The sequence below is a fragment of the Macaca fascicularis genome, chromosome 6, assembly GCF_037993035.2.
Source record: "Macaca fascicularis isolate 582-1 chromosome 6, T2T-MFA8v1.1".
In the NCBI taxonomy this organism is placed as follows: domain Eukaryota; kingdom Metazoa; phylum Chordata; class Mammalia; order Primates; family Cercopithecidae; genus Macaca; species Macaca fascicularis.
Window position 1 is genome coordinate 156,254,979 of NC_088380.1, and position 23,534 is coordinate 156,278,512.

Genomic DNA, 23,534 nt, shown 5'->3' on the forward strand with positions numbered 1-23,534 from the left:
CAAGAGAGGACGCTGCTGCCATCGTTATCCAGGGCAGCGGGTCTTGATTCCCACATCACAGCCTGCTGTGCGCCCTGACCACGTGGAGCTATAAGAAATAGTACTTTCTGGGCCTCGCTGCTGGAGGTTTGGATTGGGCGTGGGAATCCCTAGGTGATTCTGATGCCGGCACTGGGAAGGCCCAGGTCCAGCATGAGACACTGCATGGAAGTGCCACACCTTAGAAGGGTGTCAGAGGCCCACCGAGCAGAGGAAGTGACATCTGGGGAAAGCCTTGCAGGCACTTCCACGGAGACTCGAAGAACAATAAGGGCAGTGCTCTGCATGGATATCTCATTTAATAAGACTCTGAAGTAGGTACTACTATTGCCTCCATTTACATTGAGGAAACTGAGGCCCAGAAAGGCTAATCCATTTCCCCAAAGCCTCACAGGCGAGTAAGAGGCAGAGCTAGGATCCGAACCCAAGCACCCAGACCTCTGAATCTGAGATCTTAACCATTACAATGACTGGGGCGTGGGAAAGGCCCCCGCCCCCCAAAGACAGCTTGCCACCACTGCCCAGCCTACCTGTAACCCCAGGGAGACAGGCTTCTCTTGTTGGACATCCACAGCTGCAAGTTGACCTCACACTTCCTCTTGGCCAGCTCCGAGCTGTTCCTCAGCTGGGCCACCATCTCCTCAATGTTCCTCTCATACTCTTCCATGCGGGCGTACGGTTTCACCCGTGACACCAGGTCCAGTGGCACCTGGTGAGGGCCAGGGGCCAGCGGCCCAGACCGCCCTTGCCCCTTCCTCTTGCTTTTGGTGCTCCTGGGCTGGCCCAGCCCCAGGAAGATGGAAATGGTAAGAAGGAACAGCTGGGGAGGAAAGCCACAGGTCAAAGGTGGGAGAGCCAAGTCTCTTTCTGGGCCAAGACTTGGGATCCATGGTCCTTTCCCATTGCTCTTAGGGGTCTCCCAGGCTCAAGTCTGACTCTGCCCACCATCCCCCAGCTCTCCCTCCTCAGATTACCCCGTTTCCTCTCTCTTGTGTGCTCCAGCCTCTGGTCTTCTCTCAATCTTACTCTCAGCATGCTCCCTCCTGCCACACGGACTTTGCACTGCCTCTGCCTGCAGCATTCTGCCTCTTCACCTCCTGGACACCTTCCCACCCCTCGTGTGTCAGCTTCAGCGCCGCTTTCTTAGGGATGTCTCTGGACTTTCTTGGGCTCTCATAACCCACACGCCTCTTGCATGACTTCAGTCTTATAGTTTGTATGTACGATTCTTTTATGTGTCTGCCCCCAACTCAGCATGGACTCCGTGGGGGCATGTGTCTGTTTCCACACACTGTCATATCCCCCGTGTCTGCGTGGTACATTCAGTGAACACTCGCTGAGTAAATGAATGGCTGTCCCCATCGCTGCCCTTCTGTCATTTATGTCTGAGAAGGAAGACAGTGAACAAGAAGACAAACACTCAGGTCTCACTAGCGACAAGTCCAGGATGGGCCCGTTCAGGGTGTGGCTGGAGAAGAGTGGGGCCTCCTGCTTAGCTGTGCTGGGACAATGGCCTGGGAAACTTTTCTGGGTAAGGGACTTGTCAGGTGAGGCATGGCAGGCATGGGCTGAGGGAGTTGAAGTATTACAGGGGTGGGAGGGGTGGGTTGGGGGAAGATGAGAGAGGAGGTTTGAACTGGTTAAGAACTTTGCTGAGGCTAGGCACAGTGGCTTACGCCTGTAATCCCAGCACTTTGGGAGGCCGAGGCAGGTGGATTACAAGGTCAGGAGATCGAGACCATCCTGGCTAACACGGTGAAACTCTGTCTCTACTAAAAATACAAAAACACTAGCCAGGCGTGGTGGCGGGTGCCTGTAGTCCCAGCTACTCGGGAGGCTGAGGCGTGAATGGTGTGAACCTGGGAGGCGGAGCTTGCAGTGAGCAGAGATTGCGCCACTGCACTCCAGCCTGGGCGACAGAGCGAGACTCCGTCTAGAGAGAAGGAAGGAAGGGAGGGAGGGAGGGAGGGAGGAAGGAAGGAAGGAAGGAGAAAGGAAAGAAAGAAAGAAAGAAAAGAAAGAAAAAGAAAAAGAGAGAAAGAAAAAAGAGAAAGGGAAAAGAGAAAGAAAGAAAAAAGAAAAGGAAAGAAAGAAAAAGAGAGAGAAAGAAAACCTTTGCTGAATGGAATGGAATGTTGATTAGGAGTGAGTGGGAGGAAGAGATGAGATGAAGTTGGGAAGATGGGCAAGTTGTGGGCTAAGGACGTCCTGTCCACCTGCACTGCCCTCCTCCCCTGAGCCTTCCCTCTTCCAGTCATCCCCCAAGCCCTCCTCACACATACACACCCCACCCATTGCCATCCACTTCTCCCTCCCAGCACCAGAGCATCAGGAAAGCCTTTGGCTCACAAGGAAGAGGACTCAGGCCCGGCAGAACCCAGACTCCCCAGGAATCCAGAGAGAGAAGGGACAGTGCCTGCGTGTGAGACAGAGGTCCCAGGATGGAGGCACCTCTGACTCCTCCTAAATTGAGATAGGCTCCATATGTTCCCTCTATGCCTCAGCTCACAGCCCCACAGCCCTATGGCCCATGCCTGCTTTATCCAGGCTACCCAGCAAGTCTTGACTCTAGGAAACAAGTTTCAGCAGAGCCCCTCTTAGCAGAGGTATTTGCTGGCACAAAATCTGCAACAGAGATTCCAGTTGCTAAATTCTTCCTTTTTGGTCCTAGATTCTAGTGCAGAAAAAATGTCTCCCTAACAATAGGCTCTCTCATCAGAGTTTCTCACAGGGCATTCTTAAACTCTGGCTCTCCACTCGGAGAAACATTCAATAGAATCAAAGTCCCCCTCCCTCACTCTCCAGATGGGACTCTGAGAAATAGAAGGACTTGCCCAAGGTCACACAGCCAGGACCTCAGAAGCCAGGTCTGTTTGGAAAAACCCCGCTGACTGAGTTTGCCGGGATCTCCCCAGACACCTCTGGTCTGAAAAGGCTTCAGTGTGCCCCAGCTGAGCCCCGTTCAGGAGCCTGCACTGCTGGCCATGGCTACAGTGACCAGTCTCTGTTTCTTTCTAGTCCTGGGGGAGAAGACAGAGAAGTTGCCTCTGCAGATTCCAAACCAAACAGAGGCAGCCATTAATCAATAGGAAAGAAAAACTGACATATTCGGGCTCTAAAAAGGGGTGGGGGTGCGGCAGGGAAGCTCCACATACCAGGTTGTGAGGCCAGTCCATTCCGCCAAGCGGCAAGGTCAGCCTGCAGCTGCTGCCCGCCCGGAACCCCAGATGCCGCCGAGAAAATGGCAGCAGCAGGATGGAGCGAAGCAATTATAGCTCAACTGGGGGCTGCTGGGGGAGTGAGTGGGTGGGCTCGTCATCAGCTGGGAGCCTTGGGCCCCCAGCTGGCTGAGCCTAGCGCAGTGGCAGACAGTGAGGGGCGTGGGGGCAGGCCAGGAGCTGGGCTGAGGTGCCCAGGGGCTGTTGACCGAGGGACAATGCCCTGTGTGTCTGGTGGGGCTCTGGCTGGTGGCACCTCCGCCTGTGGCCTACGGCTGGCCGCCCAGCCAGCACCCACAGGGCCAGCTAAGACAATCAGCTTCGTTTGCTTTGGGGATGGCAAGGGGTTGAGGGTGGAGGAGGGATGGGCCGTTGGTTGGTCAGGAGAGCAAATGTTCTCAAATTGTGCTGGCCAGAAGCGGGACACAGGCCCCATCTCCCAGGGAAACAGCCTCAGGCACTCCAGCCTCTGCCGGCCCCAGGTGAGTTCAGCAGCCCTAGGAGACCAAAGCCCAGCCCCTCTAGATCACAGTCAGGGAAACTGAGGCTGGAGCCAGAAAGAGACTTGTCACTATTAACAGTGAGTTAGAGGTGTCAGAGCTGTTATTCCCACCCTGTTCCCATCCAGGGTTCTATCCACCACCCCATGTTGTTTTTCTTGGGGTATTTTCTGCACAATTTCAGCCTGCTGTGAACATATTTCTGAAGCTGTATGCCCTCACTCAGGCCAAGCTTCAGATCCATGAGGACTTATGGCTGACTATTCTGGCCTTCCTGACACAGCACTCTCCCTCCTGGGGTGTTCTCCACTCTCAGAGCCTGTGTGGCTACATGTGAGCTTCACTGTCAGCCACAGTTCCCTCCTCTGTAAAATGGTGGGTGTACCCAGAAATAGAAGGTGGCCTGGCCCATTCCCTCCTGAAATCTTTCTGAGCCTCAGTTCCCACCTCTCTAGAATGGGAAGAATCATGGCACCCTCTTAAAGCTGCTAGAAGGAATGAAGGAAATAACCTATGTTAAATAGCCGGCAACAGTACCTAGCGCATAGTAAGTGCTCAATAAACACTTAGCTGTTTATTATAGAGATTATTATAAAATAATTGTATAATGATTATTATAAACATTAGCTGTTCTAATTAGCATTAGAGGTAGCATGGTTCTCATTTCTCTACTGACTCTCCCTTCAACCCCCTCAGGCCCACCCTCCTGGCTGCTGAGAGAGGTCTAGGCCTCCAAGACTCAGGCCACAAGTTTGTGAGGTCAGATGACCCCAGGGTCAAAGGTCCTGGAATCACATGCTCAACTGACCAGCTCCTCTGGCCAGTGTCTCTCACCTCAAGTGAACAGCCCAGCCCGTGAGCGGGCACATCCACCCAGGGAGGTAGGAATGGCGGGAGGGAATGTGAGGAGGACAGAGGAGGGGTATTGTGAACAGAGACTGAGGATGGCCCTGTCGTGCTGAGGGCCGGTCTTGGCCATTTACAGGAATCGTCTGAGGGGAAGAACGCAGGGTGAGAGGCGCTCCTGAATGTCACAAGATTAATCTGTCCGGGGCAGGCTTCCACAGCATAACTGAGACGCTGGCTGGGGCTTCGAGCATGAGAGATGCCACCATATTTGGTCAAATACTAGATAGGGCTCTATTCTATCGTTGGAAACTCCAGAGGGAGGGGGACTCTGAAAATACCTCCTCAGGCAACAAGGGCCCCGCCCCCACCGCAGGCTGTCCCGGCCCCAGCCCCATCGGCGGGGCAGCCTGGCTGTGTTCTGCGCTGGCTCTCTGCACGCGTTCTGCTGTTGCTAGCAGTGGGGTCCCACAGACATGCAACTGGGGTGACCCTCCCATATCCACAGAACAGTGGCAAATTAAAAGATGGATCCTGGGGTATGGGAGACCCCTGAAACCAACACATTCTCCTTACCTGCTGGCAATACACACCCTTCACTTCTGCCTCCTCAAGCCAGGACTTACTTGTCAGCTTCCCCGGCTCCAGCTGCAGAGCTTGTACTTGAGATTTCAGGCTCCCGGCCCCAGAGATGCTGAAGTAGCGGCGCAAAAATCTGCATCTTAGCACGAGCCCAGTCTGAGCGACACGGGTCCTCACCCATCATCTGGCCCCCTCCTCCCACCCATTTCACTGCAAGGAGACTTGGGTAAGGGAGGGTCCTACCCCAGCTCGCACAGTGCGATTGTGCCAGAGCTGGGAGCAGAACTCCGTCTCCTAAGTCATTCATTGCTCTTCCTTCAGACTTTATACAAACAGCTCCGAGCCAGGCTGGGCCTCCTTGCTGGTCTGGCAGAGACCAAAGAGCCAGGCCAGTCCTTGTGGGGGCCCCAGATATCCTTCACAGTGGGGAGGGGAGCTTTGGGGTTTCCTGGCAGATGCTGTGAGGAGTCAGGCATGGGCCCAGCAACAGTCATTGGTTTTCCCATTCCTGGCCATCTGAGACCAGGAGGGAGACCCTTTCTTCCAGCCTTGGTTTCTAGAAACCCCTGGAGGGTCATCTGCCCTTCTCGATGTCCTGAGTGTGCACCCAAGCAGGCTTGTGGTACCCAGCCCCAGGACTCAGTGCCAGGCCTGAGAGGGAGGCCCAGGAACTAGGCTTCCGGGGCTCCCACCCCACAAGCGAGGCTGGGGTCCTTGGGTCTTTACACGCAGAGGGTGGCCATCACACGTGAATGAAGGACTGGGCAGATGAGCTACAGGGGAAGGAGCAGTGGGTGGCCAATGTCTCACTCAGAGCCCTCTACGGCAGGCCCCGTCAGGAACAGTGCTGCACTCACCAGCAGGTGGCGCCACTAGAAAGCCAGCCAACCCTGAAAAATGTGCCGACCCTGAGGGAACTTGCACTCTGCCACCTCTTTCTCCAGGAGCGGCCCGGGACCGAGAATGAGGGGATGGGGCGAGTGGGTGGGGCCCTGCGCCTGTGCCTGGCTTCCAGAGTGACCCTTTTGTTGATGAGGACCAGAGCCTAGGAGACATCAGAGCCAGCCAGGAATGACACAGCCGGCCAGGAGTCGGGTGGGGGCTTCTGTCTGCTCAGTGAGTGATTGCCTTTACTTTGAGCAGCTGCTGTGTGCCAGGCCTCAGGCATTTGGCACCTGGACACCTTAATTTACAGAAAATAACAGTAACAATAATAGCTGCTGCTTAATATCCACTTACTGACTGCCAGGCCCTAAGCTAAATCCTTCATGAAATCCTCCAAATAACACTGGGTGAGGTTCTAGTTTTATTCTGAATTACAGATGGGGAAACTGAGGCTCAGAGTGGTTAGTCACTTGCCCACAGTCACAGAAGATTCACAGCAAGTTTGTCTGACTCCTGCACACACTGCTCCCTGCGGTGGGGTAAGGAGAGGGGCGGCAGCCAGTGGTGGAGTGGGAATGTCCAGTTGGTCAGCTGGTCATTGAACACGGTCTATGATGGCCTCAGCCTTGACCCACGGCCTCAAACAACCTGAACCCAGTAGGTTCGGGTGCTCACTAGACCCATGCCCAAGCCCAAGTCATCAAGGGGATCCAAGAGCTACCAGGGGGGTTGTGAGGCACCCAACAGCATTCCTGGTATGTGAACTAAAATATTGATACATTGAATCAAACTGACTATAATACAGGGAGGCCATGCTGGGACAGAGGAGGAGGCCAGAGCAAAGGGATGTGGAGAAGGAGTGCAGCCGGGAGGGCAGAGGTCAGGCTCCACAGATGGGCTGGCCTGAGTTTCAGCCCTGCCCCTTCACCGCTGTGTCATCTTGGGAATGTTAATTGGCTTCTCTGAGCCTTCGTTTCTTCTGCAAAGTGAAGATAATAATAACCTGGCTCTCAGTGGATTGTTGTGAGGATCAAATGAGATAATGCATGTTAAAGCGCTTAGCACAGTGCCTGGCAAAAGTAAGTACCCCATTAATGGTAGCTGCAACCGTCATTCCTACAGTTAAAACGAGTTTTGAGTTGGGCCTTCAAGAATGCTTCTAGTATGTTCCTAGGGAGGAAGGGCATTACGAAGTGGGGACACGGCTAGAACCAGCAGAAGAATGCAAAGGTGCCTATTCCAGTGGGTCCACCCTAGAGCGTTGGCAAGGCCAGGGGGACCGGAAGGATTTGGTCTAAGAACTTGCCCAAGTGAACCCAGTAAGATCAGGGAAGACGGGAACAGGCTAGCCAGCACCTTTGCCGGCTGCGGCCAGGAGGGTGCAGCCCCCTGGGGAGGTCCTGGCTCTCTTGCCATGCTGCCCTCCTCTCCCTCCCTGGTAGGAGTCCTTCTCCCAGGCCCATATTTGCACAAATGCCTGCCTCACTGCTCACTCCGGAGCCCCAGCCAAGAGGGGCTATTTTAAGATCCCTGGACGGGAACACTGTTGGTGGGAACAGCCCCAGCCAGCAAGCTCCCAGTTCTCAAAAAAGGGAAAGGCCTGGGTGAATGGGCGGCCCCTGGGGTGTGCAGAGGGGCTGCCACGTCGGCATGACCCTCTGCCCAGGCCAGGTGCCAGCGTCTCCTCCCCACAGGGGGATGTCAAAGAAATGTGAGTTGGGGTAGGACTCCAAGAGGTGGTCTTGTTCACTGGTGACTGGGTCGCCTAGGCCTCTCTTCTGCACAGCATCCAGACTTGAAAACACCAAGTCTGTGTTTCTGGGTTGCAGACTGACTCTACACTGTGCCAAGTCTCTTGTTAGCACTCACCACCCTTAGGCCATCAGGGGTAGGGGATACCTCATCCAGCCCCTACCAGAGCGGGAACACTAAGTGCCTTTGCTGGGAACCATCAATCTAGGAATATCATTTCTCTCTGAGGATGCACAGTCCAGTTTTTAAAACTCTGGTTGTTGAAAATAATTATAATTATAAAAGCTTTCTTTTTTATTTTGCAGAAGCCCTCCTCCTGTGGGGAAAAGACTGCAGACTTCAGGCAATCGTGGTTGGACATTTGCCCTGCCCCTTATTATATGGTCATGTCCACCCCCCTCACTTCAGTGGGCCTCCGTTTCCTCATGGGGTTGTTAAAATGCATTAATCATTAAAATTATTGTTTGCCTGGTACATAATGGTACTTAATATTTGGCAAGTTTGGGCTGATATTTTCTAGTTTGGTTTGGTTTTATATGTGCCTGAGTTTGTTGTATAGTGTTTTTGTGGGCGTATGTGCTATTTTTGCTTTTTGATTATGAAGAGCCAGTATAGATTAATATTTAAAGCACAGACTTTGAACCAGAGTGCCCTGAACCTCATCCCTGCCATGTAGCAGCTAAGTCACCTTGGGCAAGTGACCTAACCTCCCTGAGCCTATGTCCTTGAAAGGGAGGTGGGGAGTTAACAAGATTACGTGTGGCAAGTGCCTGGCACAGGGAATGGCCCTGCTATTATTTTGTCATATACATTGTTCTTAGTTCTTCCCAATCAGGTGGCACAGAGCAATTCTAGTAAGCTCAATTCTAGCACTTTCTAACTGCCAGAGAGTCCCAGAAATAAAATGGACTGCCCTGGAAAAGAGTGATCTATCAGCAGAGACCAGAAGACCAGCCAGGAGGCTCTGGAAGAGGAAGGAGTGGCCCAGGTGTGTGTTGCGGGCTGGAGGGGTTGTTGAGCCTTTTTTTTTTTTTTTTTTTTTTTGAGATGGAGTCTCGCTCTGTAGCCCAGGCTGGAGTGCAGTGGCGTGATCTCGGCTCACTGCAACTTCTGCCTCCCAGGTCCCTGTTAAGCAATTCTCCTGCCTTAGCCTCCCAAGTAGCTGGGATTATAAGCATGTGCCACCACACCCAGCTAATTTTTGTATTTTTAGTAGAAATGGGATTTCACCATGTTGGCCAGGCTGGTCTTAAATTCCTGACCTTACGATCTGCCCGCCTCGGCCTCCCAAAGTGCTGGAATTACAGGCGTGAGCCACCGTACGTGGCCGGTTTTTGAGCTTTTAAAGTTCCCTTCCAGCCTTGAGAGGTCCAGAGCTGATGTCCAAGACCCCAGGCTCCCATGTGGGGCTGTCAGGCCTGCTGTAACTCACCCAGACCTGGGACAGGAAGGAGTGCAAGAGAGCCTGTGGGGGACATGGAATAAACAGCCTGTCTCCAGGGCAGACAGAGGCGCCAGGGCCCCTGCCCACTGGAGTGTCCTCCCCTCAGTCCCGCGGGATGTTTATCCTCTGCTCAGAGTTTACAGGACGTCTGGATTCACAAGATCCGGAATTCTGACTTTTCCCCCAAAGCTGTCAACCCCTCCTCTGGCTGGGTGGGTCTGAGTCTGTTTTGGGTGGAAGGCCCCAGCCCTGCCCTCAGCAGAAGCAGGAAACAGGTACAGAACAAGAAATGTCCTCTTCAGCCCCCGAGAGCCACTCCTGGCAGAGGAAAAGGCCACATCTGTGGGGGCGTGAGAAGAAAACAGTCAACGTCTCCCAGCGGCTGTGTAGGGAGAGGAGTTCTGGGGGCCCATGGGCTGCAGGGGCTCATGGATGGGGCAGAAAGGACTTCTTTTGCAGGTTGGGTTCAAAGGTCTGCACCCCAAACATTAAGCTACAAACCGATGGTACTTATCAAAGTCTGCCTTGCATATTGGCCTCTGTTACTGGGTCAGAGACCGCTGTTTTTATTGTGGTTGTTTTGGTGCATTGTGTGAGTGCGAATTTGTGGGTGGTGTCTTGTATGGGTGTGTTTTGTTATTGTTTTAAGAGCCATCAGGTAAGAGCTGCTTATAGACAGGATGAATGTCGTCCTCTCAGATGCTGCTCTCTGCACCTGGCTCAGGGAGCTGGGGGCCAGCTTGCGATTAGGGCAGGATTAGCAGAAGAATGTCCTGAGAGCTACACACAACATAACACTTAGAGCACAGGCAGCAACTCTGAGACACATCATATCACCCTTGATGGCCATAGCCAAGGCCTCTATCCTCATCCTCCTGACCCCTAGAAAACTCACAGGCTTAAATCTCCCCCTGGCCTCCCTGCAGAAGCTTATCTCTGTGGCCTGAACTCTTAGGAGGCAATGTTGAGAAGCTGCTTCCGGTGGAGGTTTAAATATCTGGCCTAGGATGTTCTGTAAGTTTCTGTGAGCTGTGACCTTCAAGGAATTAGCCTATGGACAATGAAGAGCCTTTGAGAGTTATTGAGGAAGGTTCATTCCATTCATTGCACAAATATATATTGAATATCTACTATGTGCCAGGCACTGGGGACATAGTGGTGAACAACTAAAACAGTTCTTGTGTCACCAGGCTGGAGTGCATGGCGGTACAATCTTGGCTCACTGCAACCTCCGCCTCCCGGGTTCAAGTGATTCTCATGCCTCAGCCTTCCGAGTAGCTGAGGTTACAGGCGTGCACCACCATGCCTGGCTAATTTTTGAATTTTTAGTACAGATAGCATTTCACCATGTTGACCAGGCTGGTCTTGAACTCCTGACATCAAGTGATCTACCCGCCTCAGCATCCCAAAGTGCTGGAATTAGACATGAGCCACTGTGCCTGGCCTATTCCCGAACTTATGTTCTAATGCAGGATGGGGCTCTAACAATATCAATATTTTAGGACAAGCCTACAGCTGAGGGGTTCTTGCTGGGCCCCTCTCCTCTCAGTCCTGTGCACCTCCTGCATGCATGGGGAACTGCTGGATCTTCTGGGAAGCCCATGACCTCAGCCCTCAGGGCATGTGGAGGAAGGTACAACGTCTCCAGAATGTGAAATCTTGCCAAATTTCCACTGGAAGGTCAGTTCTCATAAATATTGTGAGGAAAGAGGAAGAAATGGCTAGTGTGGAATCTGACCATTTCCAAAGTCTGGTTCCCAGGAAATAAGCCTCGGTAATTGCTCTAATGTGAGAAGGCAGCTTCAGGGTTTATGGCTGTGGGAGATGGAAGGCATCCAGCCAAGGACCCATGCAGATGCTGATGACAATTGCATGATGGTAACAGGGTTACCCCTGAAGCATTCTACAATTTGAAAAACACTTTTAGCCCAGGCGCCATGGCTTATGCCTGTCATTTCAACAGTTTGAGAGGCCGAGGCAGTAGAATTGCTTGAGGTCAGGAGTTCAAGACCAGTGCTGGCAACATAGCGAGATCCTTGTCTCTACAAAAAATAATTTAAAAATTAGCCAGACATGGTGGCATGCATCTGTAGTCCCAGCTACCCAGGAGGCTGAGAGGCAAGAGGATCACTTGATCCCCGTAGGTCAAGGCTGCAGTGAGCCGAGATCACACCACAGCACTCCAGCCTGGGTGACAAAGCATGATCCTGTCTCAAAAAAAAAAAAAAAAAAAAAAAACACTTGTATATCCATGACTTTATTTACTTCCTGGATCAACACATGAATGTAAATATTTCACAGAAGAAGCTGAGGCACAGGGAAAAGAAGTAACCTGTCTATAGCCATACAGTGAGGAGAAAAGGGACAGAGCTTGGGATGAAAGTTGAGCCCCTGAGGTCCCTTTAACCTCAGCTACCCTAACCTTTGCCCCAGCTTAGGGAAAGTGAATGAGCACTGGAACCAGCAGTGGTTAGAGGTGGGTGCCTGTCATTAGGCAGCAGACGCAGAGCACCAAAGGCTATCCAAGTTATTTCTACCATGATCAGCTATGCTTTATGGAGAAATCTACATTGGAGAAAAATGTGTCTGGTGAGAGGGCTCCATGCCAGAGGGATAAGTTTTCTGAGTCAGCTCTGGAGAGAATTCAGGGGTCAGGCTGACCCTGATCTTTCTCTCCCCAGCAGTGTGCTCTTAGAAAAACCTAGGATTGTTCATCCCTTCAGTCTGGCCAACACATGGCTATGTTCATAAATTCTTGTCTTCCATATTGGGATTCCCTTATATTTTATCCCATTATCTCAACCACAGAGCCAGCTCTGACCCTGGCATTCCAGAATTACCTACAAATCTTCTCATTTTTTAGTCAGTTTCTTAGACTCTCAAGTTCAACAGGACCATCAGGCTTCTCAATGATACTATCGTATGTGCTCCCCAGCCTTTTATTAGTTGTTTTAAATGTCTGTCTCCCTGCTTCTGCCATCTGCTGACTGCAAACTGGCTTTTTGCAAATATACAGAGCAAAACTGTTCCCTCTGCCCTAAGGCAAGCAGTATCAGTCAGTATAGGCCAAGTTGCACTGCAGTAACAAGCAACCCCCAAATCTAAGAGGCTCAGCCCAGCAGAAGTGTCCTTATCACCTATGCTACATAGCCTGTGCAGGCTCGCAGGGCATGCTGTGCTTATCAGAATCATGCAGGGACATGGCGATGGATGCTTCATCACAACATGCTTCCACAAGTGCCAAAACAGAGTCAGAGGTCTGTAGACAACAGATCTGCAGAGGTCAAAAATCAGGCTCTGGAGTCTCTGTTCCAGCCACATATTTCCTTTGAGCAAATTCATCTCCTTAACTGTCAGTTTCTCATCTATTAAATGAGGACAATGAAAAAGTACTGACTTCACAGGTTTGCTATGAGGCTGAGAGGATGCGTGTAAGCCCATAACATAAAGTCTGGTTCACAGGAAGAACTCAATAAATGTCAGCTGATAGGAAGTTGGCAGAATATTCTGTTCACTTAATTGTGGCTACCATCTCTAGAGAGAACAACCCTGGTTCTTTCCACTGTTCCTTGCTTTAACCAGTTTAATTTCTTTGAAGAGTTAAGGAATTGTCTCTTCCTAATTGTCATTTTCGTATTATTTTTGACGCATTTTTATCCCATCAGAGAGATTCAAAGCTGAGGCAGAAAAAGGTAACCCCAAACTAGATTTATCCCGTTCAACTTTCATTACCAAGTCTTTCTGAGAAGTCCAAAGAAGGAAGATCAAATTTGGAAAAGAATCTTTGCTTGATATAAAACTCAAAGGCAGATAGACAGAGAAATCAAACTGGAACGTCAGAATTGGAGGGGACTTTTAGAACGAGACCCATCCTCTCCTCTCTTTTACAGATGGGAAAACAGAAGTCCAGAGAGGAAAATAGACCGATACAGTGTCACGCCGCAATTCAGTGTCAGAGTTGGGACCAGAATCTACTTCCTTTAATCCCAGCCATGGGGCTTTCCATGTACTACATAAGAGGACAACATTCTTCAGCACTGGGATGGGGGAGGAGGGGATCTCCTGGAATTATGGCTTGTCCTCATTTCACAGAGTTGTACTCCAGCAGAGCTGTAAAGTTAAGAGTCCTATAAACATTACCTTATTAAGGCTTCTTGGAAACCCAAGGTCACAACTCCTCTGGATCATGGGACATGAGCTGAGCATCCAGTGAACAAACAGATGGTAATGTTACATTTTTCACTTCGTTAATGCAACCTGGCTTCTAATTATAGGATTTGTTTAACGGTCCTGGGTGGTTTATGAAGGCTTGGAGTCAGCCTGCAGTCCTGAGGGTGGCTGAGGAGTATCAGACCAGGAGACGCACGCAGGGGTTGGGGCCTCAAGGCAGGGAGGGGAGACAAGGACAAACAGAGTCAACTTCAGCCAAGGCCTGGAAGAGGATATTTAAGTAATTTTCCCTAATCTAACCGAGCTGCTCCCAGTTGGAAATCATTTCTAATAACGTCTGTGGTGCCATAACCCTTTCATACATGGGTGGTGAATATGCATTTGTTCTATGGGAATCAGGTGAAATAATTATCGTATTACTCTAGTCATCCATGTCAAATTGAATTCCCCTGCAATGGTGGTGACCAATGCAGTGACCCCCCTCCCTGTCCCTGGGGAAAGATGGCTCAGGGGCCTGGCCCTATCTCTTTGTCTGTCACTATAGTTAAGCTCATGATCTAAGGAGGCAACAGGTGGAGACTGGTCGGGGGCAGAATGGGATCATTATGGAGATGAAAGGCTCCCAGCCTCATGCAGCCAATCTGGGATACAAGGGTCTTGTGAAGACTCTCCCACGCCCAGATGCTTAAGGTCCAGCCCAGCTACCACATAGTCACATCCCTCTCCTCATTCAGGGCTCTGTTGCAAGCTCAGCCTGGGCCCCCACTGCTTAAGGAAACCCCCCGAAAACCCTCGTCATGTCCCAAGTTTTCCAAATCTCACAGAACCTCCATTCCTGAGTTAGTACACACACACACACACACACACACACACACACACACACACACGCACAGAAATCCACAAGGCCCTCTAAGTCCCTTCACCAACCCAGCTCTGTAAACGCTTAAAGCTAGGTAAGTGATTTCCAATGTAGGGTGTCGTTTGAGGCTTAGGAAGACTATCAGGTCTTCTATTTTTACCTCTGTCTTTTCTCATTTCTAATTTTTATTTGTGTTAAAGAAACATATTAGTATAATAGCACCTTGTAGAATTTATAAATAAAGATTCATTTTTAAAAATAACATTAAATTAAAAAAATTTTAATAAACTGTTATTTATTGTTAGGGGTTTATGATAAAAAAGGATTGGGACCCCTGGACCAGGATTTTGTTTTTTTATGGGGAGTTTTTTCTTTGTGTTTTTTTGTTTTGTTTTTTCTTTGAGAGAGTCTGATTCTGTTGCCCAGGTTGGAACACAATGACGCTATCTCAGCTCACTGCAACCTCCACCTCCCGGGTTCAAGTGATTCTCCCACCTCAGCCTCCTGAGTAGCTGGGATTACAGGCACCTGCTATCATCCCCGGCTAATTTTTGTATTTTTATAGAGATGGGATTTCACCATGTTGGCCAGACTGGTCTTGAACTCCTGACCTCAGGTAATCTGCCCATCTTGGCCTCCCAGACTGCTGGGATTACAGTACAGGAGTGAGCCACTGCTCCCAGCGTTGGACCAGGATTTTGAACTCAAAGCCTCTTAACCCTGGGTGGGATGGTCCCAGCCTGTCGGGACTGGGAAGAGCAGGGAGAAAGACACCCAGGCTTAGAGGCACAGAGAACCTCGGCCACGGGGGTGTCACCAAGTGACTGTCTGCCCCAGGCAAAGTTTCTATCCTTTAACACCAAGATAAAATGGCTTCAGCTCCCAACCCACACCATCAGAGAGTGCAGGGAATTCTTCCCAATTTTAGAGTTTTAGGGGACTTAAGTTTCTGCTAAAGTAGTCCTTGGCACAGCCTGCTGTTTCACGGCGCTGGCTCCCGATTGGGGCTCCTGTCTCCGAGGCTACTACCCATTCCCCCACCCACTGGGCCCCCTAAGCACCTCTCCTTCATCTCCCAAGTGTCATTCCTGGGAATGCAATGCTGAAAGCATGTCAGGCCCATCACTGAGCTGTCAGTGGAGGAGGGCGACCGACCGGCGTGCAGTGGAGGAGGGCGACTGGCCGGTGTGCAGTGTGCAGTGGAGGAGGGCGACTGGCCGGTGTGCAGTGTGCAGTGGAGGAGGGCGACTGGCCGGTGTGCAGTGTGCAGTGGAGGAGGGCGACTGGCCGGTGTGCAGTGTGCAGTGTGCAGTGGAGGAGGGCGACTGGCTGGTGTGCAGTGAAGGAGAGTGACTGACCGGTGTGCACGACTTCACCATTGACTATAAGCTCTGCAAGCCTAAAGGTCACTGTCATGACCCCAGGAACTTCTCATCGGCCTTGTCTCACATTAGTCCCCAGCCTCCTACAGTTCCCAGGCCTCCTCCTTCAAAGGATGTCCTCCTTTCTCCCCATGCCCTGCCCTCTTTCCCAGCTTCTCATCCCCTTGCTGTCTCTCCAAGGCTGCCTGGAGAAACTCAAAATTTCTGTGACACAGGCCTCTTGTACATTGCAGGTGGGAGTACACAATGGTTACAACCTACATGAGGGAGGTGGGTAACAGGATAGAGCAATATCTATGAGAATCACAAATGCGCAAGGAATTTGACCCAACAGTCAGTCTTCTATGCCTTTGTCCAACAGAGGCAGCCCCATGTGGAAATGACACGAAGACCAGGACAGGCTTTGCAGCGTTGTTTGTAATCGCAAAGGACTTTTACGTCTATCTTTTCTAATTTCTATCTTTTATTTGTGTTAAAGGAATCTATTAGCACAATAGCATCCTCAAAGTGCTCATCCTTATAGGAAGCGTTGCATGACTTATGGCACATCCATGCCGTGGAACCCTATCCAACCACTCAGAGAATGAGGCAGCCCTCAGTAGAATGATACACTCCAATAGCCAATAGCTGTTAGTAAGCAAATGAATAAGGTGCATAAGAATGTGAATAGTACACCCCAATCTGTACCCCAAAAATGCAGGGACTGTACATACGTATACTTGTAAGTGTATGTGCTTGTATTTGCATAGACTCTCTGGAAGTCTATATAAAAAGTTCAGAGTGATTTTCTCTGGGGAGGGGAATTAGGTTGATAAGGGGGTGGGGTTAGGAGGGAAGTTACTCTTCACAGAACACCCTGTGTACCTCTGTGATGGTGACAATGTATAGATATTGTCTATTCAAACAATAAATACTATTTTTAAATGAAAACATAAATTGCTGCTACCATATGCTGTGGATCACTTCATTTTCTCTCTTTCTCTCCCTCTGGAGGCTGGGCCCAAGAGGCCTTACCTTTGAGTCAATAAGGTCACCTAGAAGTGAGTCATGTCTTACCCCTCTAAGGCTCAAACAGCCACAGTCTCTGCATCTGCGTACGTGTGTGTGTGCGTGTGTGTCTGTGTGTATGAGGGAGGGATTGTTTTCCCCTTTCCTTCCTCAGCAGCAAGTTACCTAACCCCTTTATTGTACAAATAGAAAAACTGAGGTCCAATCGTCCACCCAATGTCACCCAGTAAGTCATCCTCTGAGTGGCTCTGAATCAGCCTCTGGGCTTTGACTTAGGCTGTTCCCTTTGCTTCAGTGTCCTTCTCTGCCATTTTTACTCTTCAGGTCTCAGTGCATGGCTTCCAAGAAGCTTCCCAGATCCCCCAGTAGAAAATGAGATTTCAGCGTGCCCTATGCATCCCTGTGGCTCCGTACAAGTTAGCAATTGGCTCTTTACCAACCTGCCTTGCCCAACAGAGGGTGGACGTTCCCTGAAAGCAAGGACTTGGTCTTTGTCTCTGGAGCCCCAGGCCTAGTTCAGTGTGAAGCCTAGAACTTCAGTGTTTAAGACCTGAATAAATAAATGAATAAATGCATGAGTGCATTAATTCCTCCATCTTCCGAAACCCTCTTGTTTCACTGAACCCTCTCATATCACTTAACATTGTCTCCCTTATAATGTAATTATTTCTGGGCATATCTGCAGTGGACACCTTCTTCCTACCTCCCTCCCTCTCTTCCTCTCTTCCTCCCTTCCTTCCTTCTTTCCTTCCTTCCTCCAGAATGTATTCTCAGACAGACAGAGATTCTGAGAACATTATTTGAGCCCCTGGGTCCAGCCATACCTAAAGCTGAACTACCCATGGACTTTTCAGTCACATGAGCCAATGAACTCCACTTTGTTTTGAAGCCACTAAGAGTTGAGTTTCCATTCTTCTCTGAAAAAGAGTGTTGAGGAATGTAGTGAATTGGGAACTGATCATAATCCTACAAGACACAATGCCAAACACAATAACTCTGAATGTTGAAATCCTGAAAAATCAAAATCCTGAAAATAGAATTCTGAAAAAATCATTTAAAAATGCGTTAAAAGATATTTATTTATAGATTTAAAGGGAATTTAATTGAGAAACATATCAAAACATGTCAGGACACTTTACAGACCACTTTACACAGTAAGATAGGCAATAAAGACATACACATTTTTGCAAGATAAACACTCAGGTACACTAAAAACAGTCGCGCGAGTCTCACAGTTTTGCGCAGATGAACTGTGTTCATGAAGAAATAGGTCAAAAAGAGAAATGTACAAATGCATATCACTATGGTTGTTAATTGTGTGTGCCCAGCTTTCTAACTGTGGCCATCTGAAATACCATGACAAACAATCTAAGTCTTTTGACAAGATCAATAAAAAACTGCAATGGGTCACCACTGCAAATACAGTCACCCAAAGAACCGAGATCTTGAGAAATTTTATCTTTCACAAATGCACATGTACAAAAAGGACTTCTCTTCATTTATTGAGGAAGTTTCAATATCTCTACATACACGCATTATGCTTACAAAGTCCACGTTGTGATAATGCACTTTTGTGGAGTCAGATTTGCAAAAACACATGAAACTAATTAGGATTCTCTAAAAGTCTTTGCAGAATTCCAGTATTGGAAATGATGTGAAGATGATATGAAAACTGTATTACAGGGATAGATTGTGGACAATTACACAGAGATAGTCCATAAGAGCTGGCCAACTTTCACAATCATTCACTATATTTTGAAGTCTTGCATGAAGATGAAAAGCTGTTTTGTTCTTTTAGCGTATGGCTCTGCTTGGAGAATACGTCACACTCATTTTCTACGTGGCGCTGCTCTTTCTGAAACTCCTCTGTGATTCCATATGCATAGCCATGAGCCTTCCCTATTAAATGTTCCCATCTTTTTTTTAACTTTTGTTTTAGGTTCAGGGGTACAGGTGCAAGTTTGTTATATAGGTAAATTTAGCATCACAGGGACTTTGTGTACAGATTATTTCATCACCCAAGTAACAAGCATAATATCTGATAGATACATTTTTTTATCCTCTCCCTCCTCCTACCCTTCACCCTCAGGCAAGCCCCAGTGTTTGTTGTTCCCTTCTTTGTTTCCATGTGTTCTCAGTGTTTAGCTCCCACTTATAAGTGAGAACATGTGGTATTTGATTTTCTATTCCTGCATTAGTTCTCTTAAGATAATGACCTCCAGCTCCATCCATGTCGCTGCAAAGGACATGATCTCTTTTTTTTAATGGCTGCATAGTATTCCATGGTGTATATGGGCTACATTTCCTTTATCCAGTCTGCCATTGATGGGCATTTAGGTTGACACCATGTCTTTGCTACTGTGAGTAATGCTGCAGTGACACTGCAATGATGCATGTGTCTTTATAGAACTATTTATATTCCAAATTTTCCCATCTTCTGCACCATGTTTTTATGGTGTTTTTGGCTCACAGAAATTCATTCCACATCCACTCTTATACAGACCACAGATGTGGTGGAAATAATGCTGGTGATTGAACAACAACACCATTATGTAAGTGTCTTCTTATCCTACTGTGCACATAATTACTTCTGAACCAGTCAGTGATTTCACTGGCTTCTTCAGGCAAATGCGACTTTAATTCATTAAACGCTCCTTAAATGTTATCAACTGGAAGGAATGCCAATGCAGTCAAATGACGCATTTTTATTTTTTAATTACTTTTTATTTTTATTCTTTTGAGAAGGAGTCTTGCTCTGTTGCCCAGGCTGGAGTGCAATGGTGCAATCTCAGCTCACTGCAACCTCTACCTCCCAGGTTGAAGCAATTCTCATACCTTAGCCTCCTGCGTAGCTGGGACTACAGGTATGTGCTACCATGCCCAGCTAATTTTTGTATTTTTATTACAGATGGGGTTTCACCATGTTGGCCAGGCTGGTCTTGAACTCCTGGCCTCAAGTGATCCATCTGCCTCGGCTTCCCAAAGCGCTGGCATTACAAGTACTGGGATTACTGGGCCACCACACCCGGCCCGCAGTTTTAAACTGAAGTTGTTGTTGTTGCCGTATCTTGTGGCCAATCCACTCATCTGAATTTTCTGCCAAATGCAGTGGGCTGAATGAAAAAACTAAACTGTATTGCTAAGACCTTGAAATTCACTTTTAGAAGCTTGATCACACCTAATTCCAAATCTGTCAGTATGGTTTGAGGATTCAGTTGAAACCCATTTTCTTTTGCAAAGTTCACAAAATCTTCAAATCAGTGTTGATAAAGTGCTTCACTTTTTCCAGTCATTAATATACACAGAAGCAGATACATTCCAGAAATTTCAGATCTAACAGGGACATGAATTGTATATAGTTGATCTTTTAAGAGAAACAAACAAACAAAAAAAAAAACAGGACATTTTGAAAGTGCCATTCATTGGCCAAAGTGAAGCATGTGCTAGTTTTTCTGTTAGATTTATAGTTAATATAAAAAGTCTATCTTCTTTAACAGTCAAACCCCTTATCGAGAATAGTTTGGCTGGGTGCAGTGGCTCTGTTATTTCAGCACTTCAGGAGGCAGAGGCAGGTAGAACGCTTGAGTCCAGGAGTTTGAGACCAGCCTGGGCAACATGGAGAAATCCCATCTCTACAAAAAATACAAAAAATGTAGCCAGGCTCAGTGGTGTATGCTTGTAGTTCCAGAAGGCAGAGGTGGGAGGATCACCTGAGCCTGGGAAGTTGAGGCTGCAGTGAGCCATGATCGCACCATTATACTCCAGCCTGGGTGACAGAGCGAAACCCTGACTCAAAAAAAATAAAAATAAAAGAAAGAATAGTTCACCATGTAATGTGCTTTGTAACACTGGAGGAAAAACACCTCGATATCAGCAAATGCCTTTGGTTCAGAAGGTCGCTGAACTGGTCGAACTCTTCTCATTCTCTGACGAAGGGCGTTTTTTTAAGGCAAGCATGGCGCTATATGGGAAGGGGAGAAGTTGTACCCAATTGAATAATTTGGCAGGAGAGCGTTCTTGTATTTTTCACCTGTGTCTTCACTTCTTTGATATTTGAAATACTCACCGCACTTGTACTTGGAGAGTGGTTGTGGTCTACACATTCTGCAAGTGTATGTTGTCCATTTGAGTGGTTATTGCTCAGCCATTGCAATTAAGTGATATTCTGGCTTTTGCAGCACCAATAATAACTCATTTTTAATCTTTTTTTTTTTTTTTTTTTTTGAGATGGAGTTTTGCTTTCACCCAGGCTGGAGTGCAGTGGTATGATCTCTGCTCACTGCAACCTCCACTCCTTGGGTTCAAGCAATTCTCCCACCTCAGCCACCTGAGTAGCTGGGATTATAGGTGCCCGCCACCAGGCCTGGCTAATTTTTGTATTTTTAGTAGAGACAGGGTTTCGCCATGTTGGTCAGGCTGGTGTCAAACTTCTGACCTCAGGTGGTCCACCCGCCTTGGCCTCCCAAAGTGCTAGGATTACAGGCATGAGCCACCGCAGCTGGCCCATTTTTAAACTTTTATTTTTTACCTTAAGTAGCCATGTACACTTCACTATCACAGCCTTTTTGTGAGGGAACAATTTCACAGATCTCTTTCATTGTGTTGTAAGAAACATAATGAAAAGAAATGCTATTCTGTTTCCCTAGTACCAAATCTGTATTAGTCAGGGTTCTCTAGAGAGATAGAACCCATTGGATGTGCATGTAGATGTATGAGAGATTTATTAGGGGGATCGACTCACATGATTACAGTGGCTGAGAAGTCTCGCAACAGGCCGTCTACAAGCTGGAGATCCTGGGAGGCTGGTAGCATGACTCAGGCAGAAAGCCCCAGGACCCAGGGGCCACTGGTGTAAGTCCTAGAGTCCAAAGGCTGGCAAAGCTGGAGTTCTGATGCTCAAGGCAGCAGAAATGTCTGTCCCAGCTCTCAGAGAGAGACCAATTGCCTTCTGTATTTGTTTTCTCCTGGCCCCCTGCCTATTAGATGATGCCCACCAACACTGAGGGCAGATCTTTCCCACCTATTTCACTCAGACCCACACACAGATCTCCTCTAGAAACATCCTCACACACACCCAAAATAATGCCGTATTAGGTTTCTAGACAGCCCTTCATCCAGTCAAGTCGATACCTAAAATTAAGTCCATAAGTCCACCCCTTGTCAAGTCGGCCCCAAGACACACCTCCAGAAACCATACCCAGTTTCCAAATAAAGACAACAACAAGGTAATAGCTCTGCCTAACATGATGAAACCATCCCGTGATTGTGATTTTAGGGATTTTAGATATTAGGGATTTAGACTTTAGGGATTTTAATCTTTTGGGACTTTAACATTCAGGATTATCATGTTTGAGATTATATCTTTCAAGATGATGATCCAAACTCCAGTGAACTAACACTTCCCCTTAACTGTATCGGAAAGGGTCTGATTTCCCTTCCTAGCTACCTGGGTGCTGAGCACAGCACTCTGTACATAATAAACACTCATACGTTTTTGAGAAAAGAGAGCAACAGACTCAGGCACAGCCCTTACAGAGCTAGTGATGGAGGAGGGCAGACCCAGGCAGAACAATTCTTTACTGTATTAGTCCGTTTTCTCGCTGCTGATAAAGACATACGCCAGACTGGGCAATTTACAAAACAAAGAGGTTATTGGGGCTGGGCCCAGTGGCTCACGCCTGTAATCCCAGTACTTTGGGAGGTTGAGGTGGGCAGATCATCTGAGGTCAGGAGTTCGAGACCAGCCTGGCCAACATGGAGAAACCCCATCTCTACTAAAAATACAAAAATTAGCCGGGCATGGTGGCAGGCACCTGTAATCCCAGCTACTCAGGAGGCTGAGGCAGGAGAATCACTTGAACCTGGGAGGCAGACTTTGCAGCCAAGATGTCGCCACTGTATTCCGGCCTGGGTGACAGAGCGAGACTCAATCTCAAAAAAAAAAAAAAAAAAAGAAGTTATTGGACTCACAGTTTCACGTGGCTGGGGAGGCCTCACAATCATGGCAGAAGGTGGAAGGCACTTCTTACATGGTAGCAAGAGAGAAGGGAGCTTGTGCAGGGAAACTCCCCTTTTTAAAACTATCAGATCTCGTGAGACTCATTAGCTATCATGAGAACAGCATGGGAAAGACCTGGCCCCATGATTCAATTATCTCCCACCGGGTCCTTCCCACAACACATGGGAACTATGGGAGCTACAAGACAAGATTTGAGTAGGGACAGAGCCAAGTCATATCACTCCCTTAACATTCTCCAGGGCCCTGCCCGGGTGCTGTCAGGTGGGCAGAGAGTAGCAACCCTGTTCACAGCTGGGGCATCAGGGATCTCAGCCACACAGCAAGTTAGTGGCACAACTGGGCCAAAGGCTTGGCCTCCTGATTCAGTTCCCTTCTAAATCCTTTACCTATCATCCAAGAATAATGCTGGGTTTGGACTGCACATGCACACAATTGCACACAATACTCTGGACATAAACAAGAAAAATGGTAGTGGTGGGAAGTTGGTCATGGTTGGGAGAAGACAATTATCTTTTTTTTTTTTTTTTATCTCAGTAAGAAATAACAAAGAAACAAATTTGAGTGGGTGGGACAGCCTTGTGGAACAAATTTGCGAAGTTAGTTCCCAGCATGTGGCACAAGGTTCCTAACTGTGTTGACTGAGCACTACCATGTTTGTTGAGTGAATTGTGGACGGTGGGGTTTTGTGTTAGGTGGATTTGATTAGCTGTGGCTGTCACCCTATAGTTAATAATAGGGTCGGGGCTCCTCTAGTCCTCACCTCCTGGTTTCTGAGGACAGTGCTGTTTCTAATACCCCAGAGGCATGTGCTCAGTGGCAGGAATTTTTGC

The 23,534-nt window shown here is 48.5% G+C and overlaps 1 protein-coding gene and 1 long non-coding RNA gene across 6 annotated transcripts in view; one reads left to right on the top strand and one right to left on the bottom strand.

The window, feature by feature from the left end:
- The window catches only part of IL17B (interleukin 17B), a 29,719-nt gene that overhangs the window by 1,780 nt on the left and 4,405 nt on the right, over nt 1-23,534 (bottom strand). The window contains exons 1-2 of one of the 4 annotated variants that reach the window (XM_073994561.1): nt 5,230-5,371; nt 570-859 (exon numbers count right to left, since the gene is read on the bottom strand). In XM_073994561.1, coding sequence (XP_073850662.1) covers nt 570-706 — 137 coding nt within the window. In that variant the 5' untranslated portion in view covers nt 707-859; nt 5,230-5,371. Of the gene's footprint in view, nt 1-569; nt 860-3,194; nt 3,286-5,179; nt 5,372-23,534 lie in introns of those variants that run through there. The other 3 variants (XM_073994559.1, XM_045394384.2, XM_073994560.1) reach the window with 3 other exon arrangements.
- Nucleotides 6,106-8,295, top strand: LOC123574053 (uncharacterized). 2 transcript variants are annotated; one of them, XR_012414239.1, is made up of 2 exons: nt 6,106-6,301; nt 8,128-8,295. It is a non-coding gene; the product is annotated as an uncharacterized lncRNA (long non-coding RNA). The 2 variants fall into 2 exon arrangements; XR_010587672.2 differs by lacking the exon at nt 6,106-6,301 and adding an exon at nt 7,035-7,149.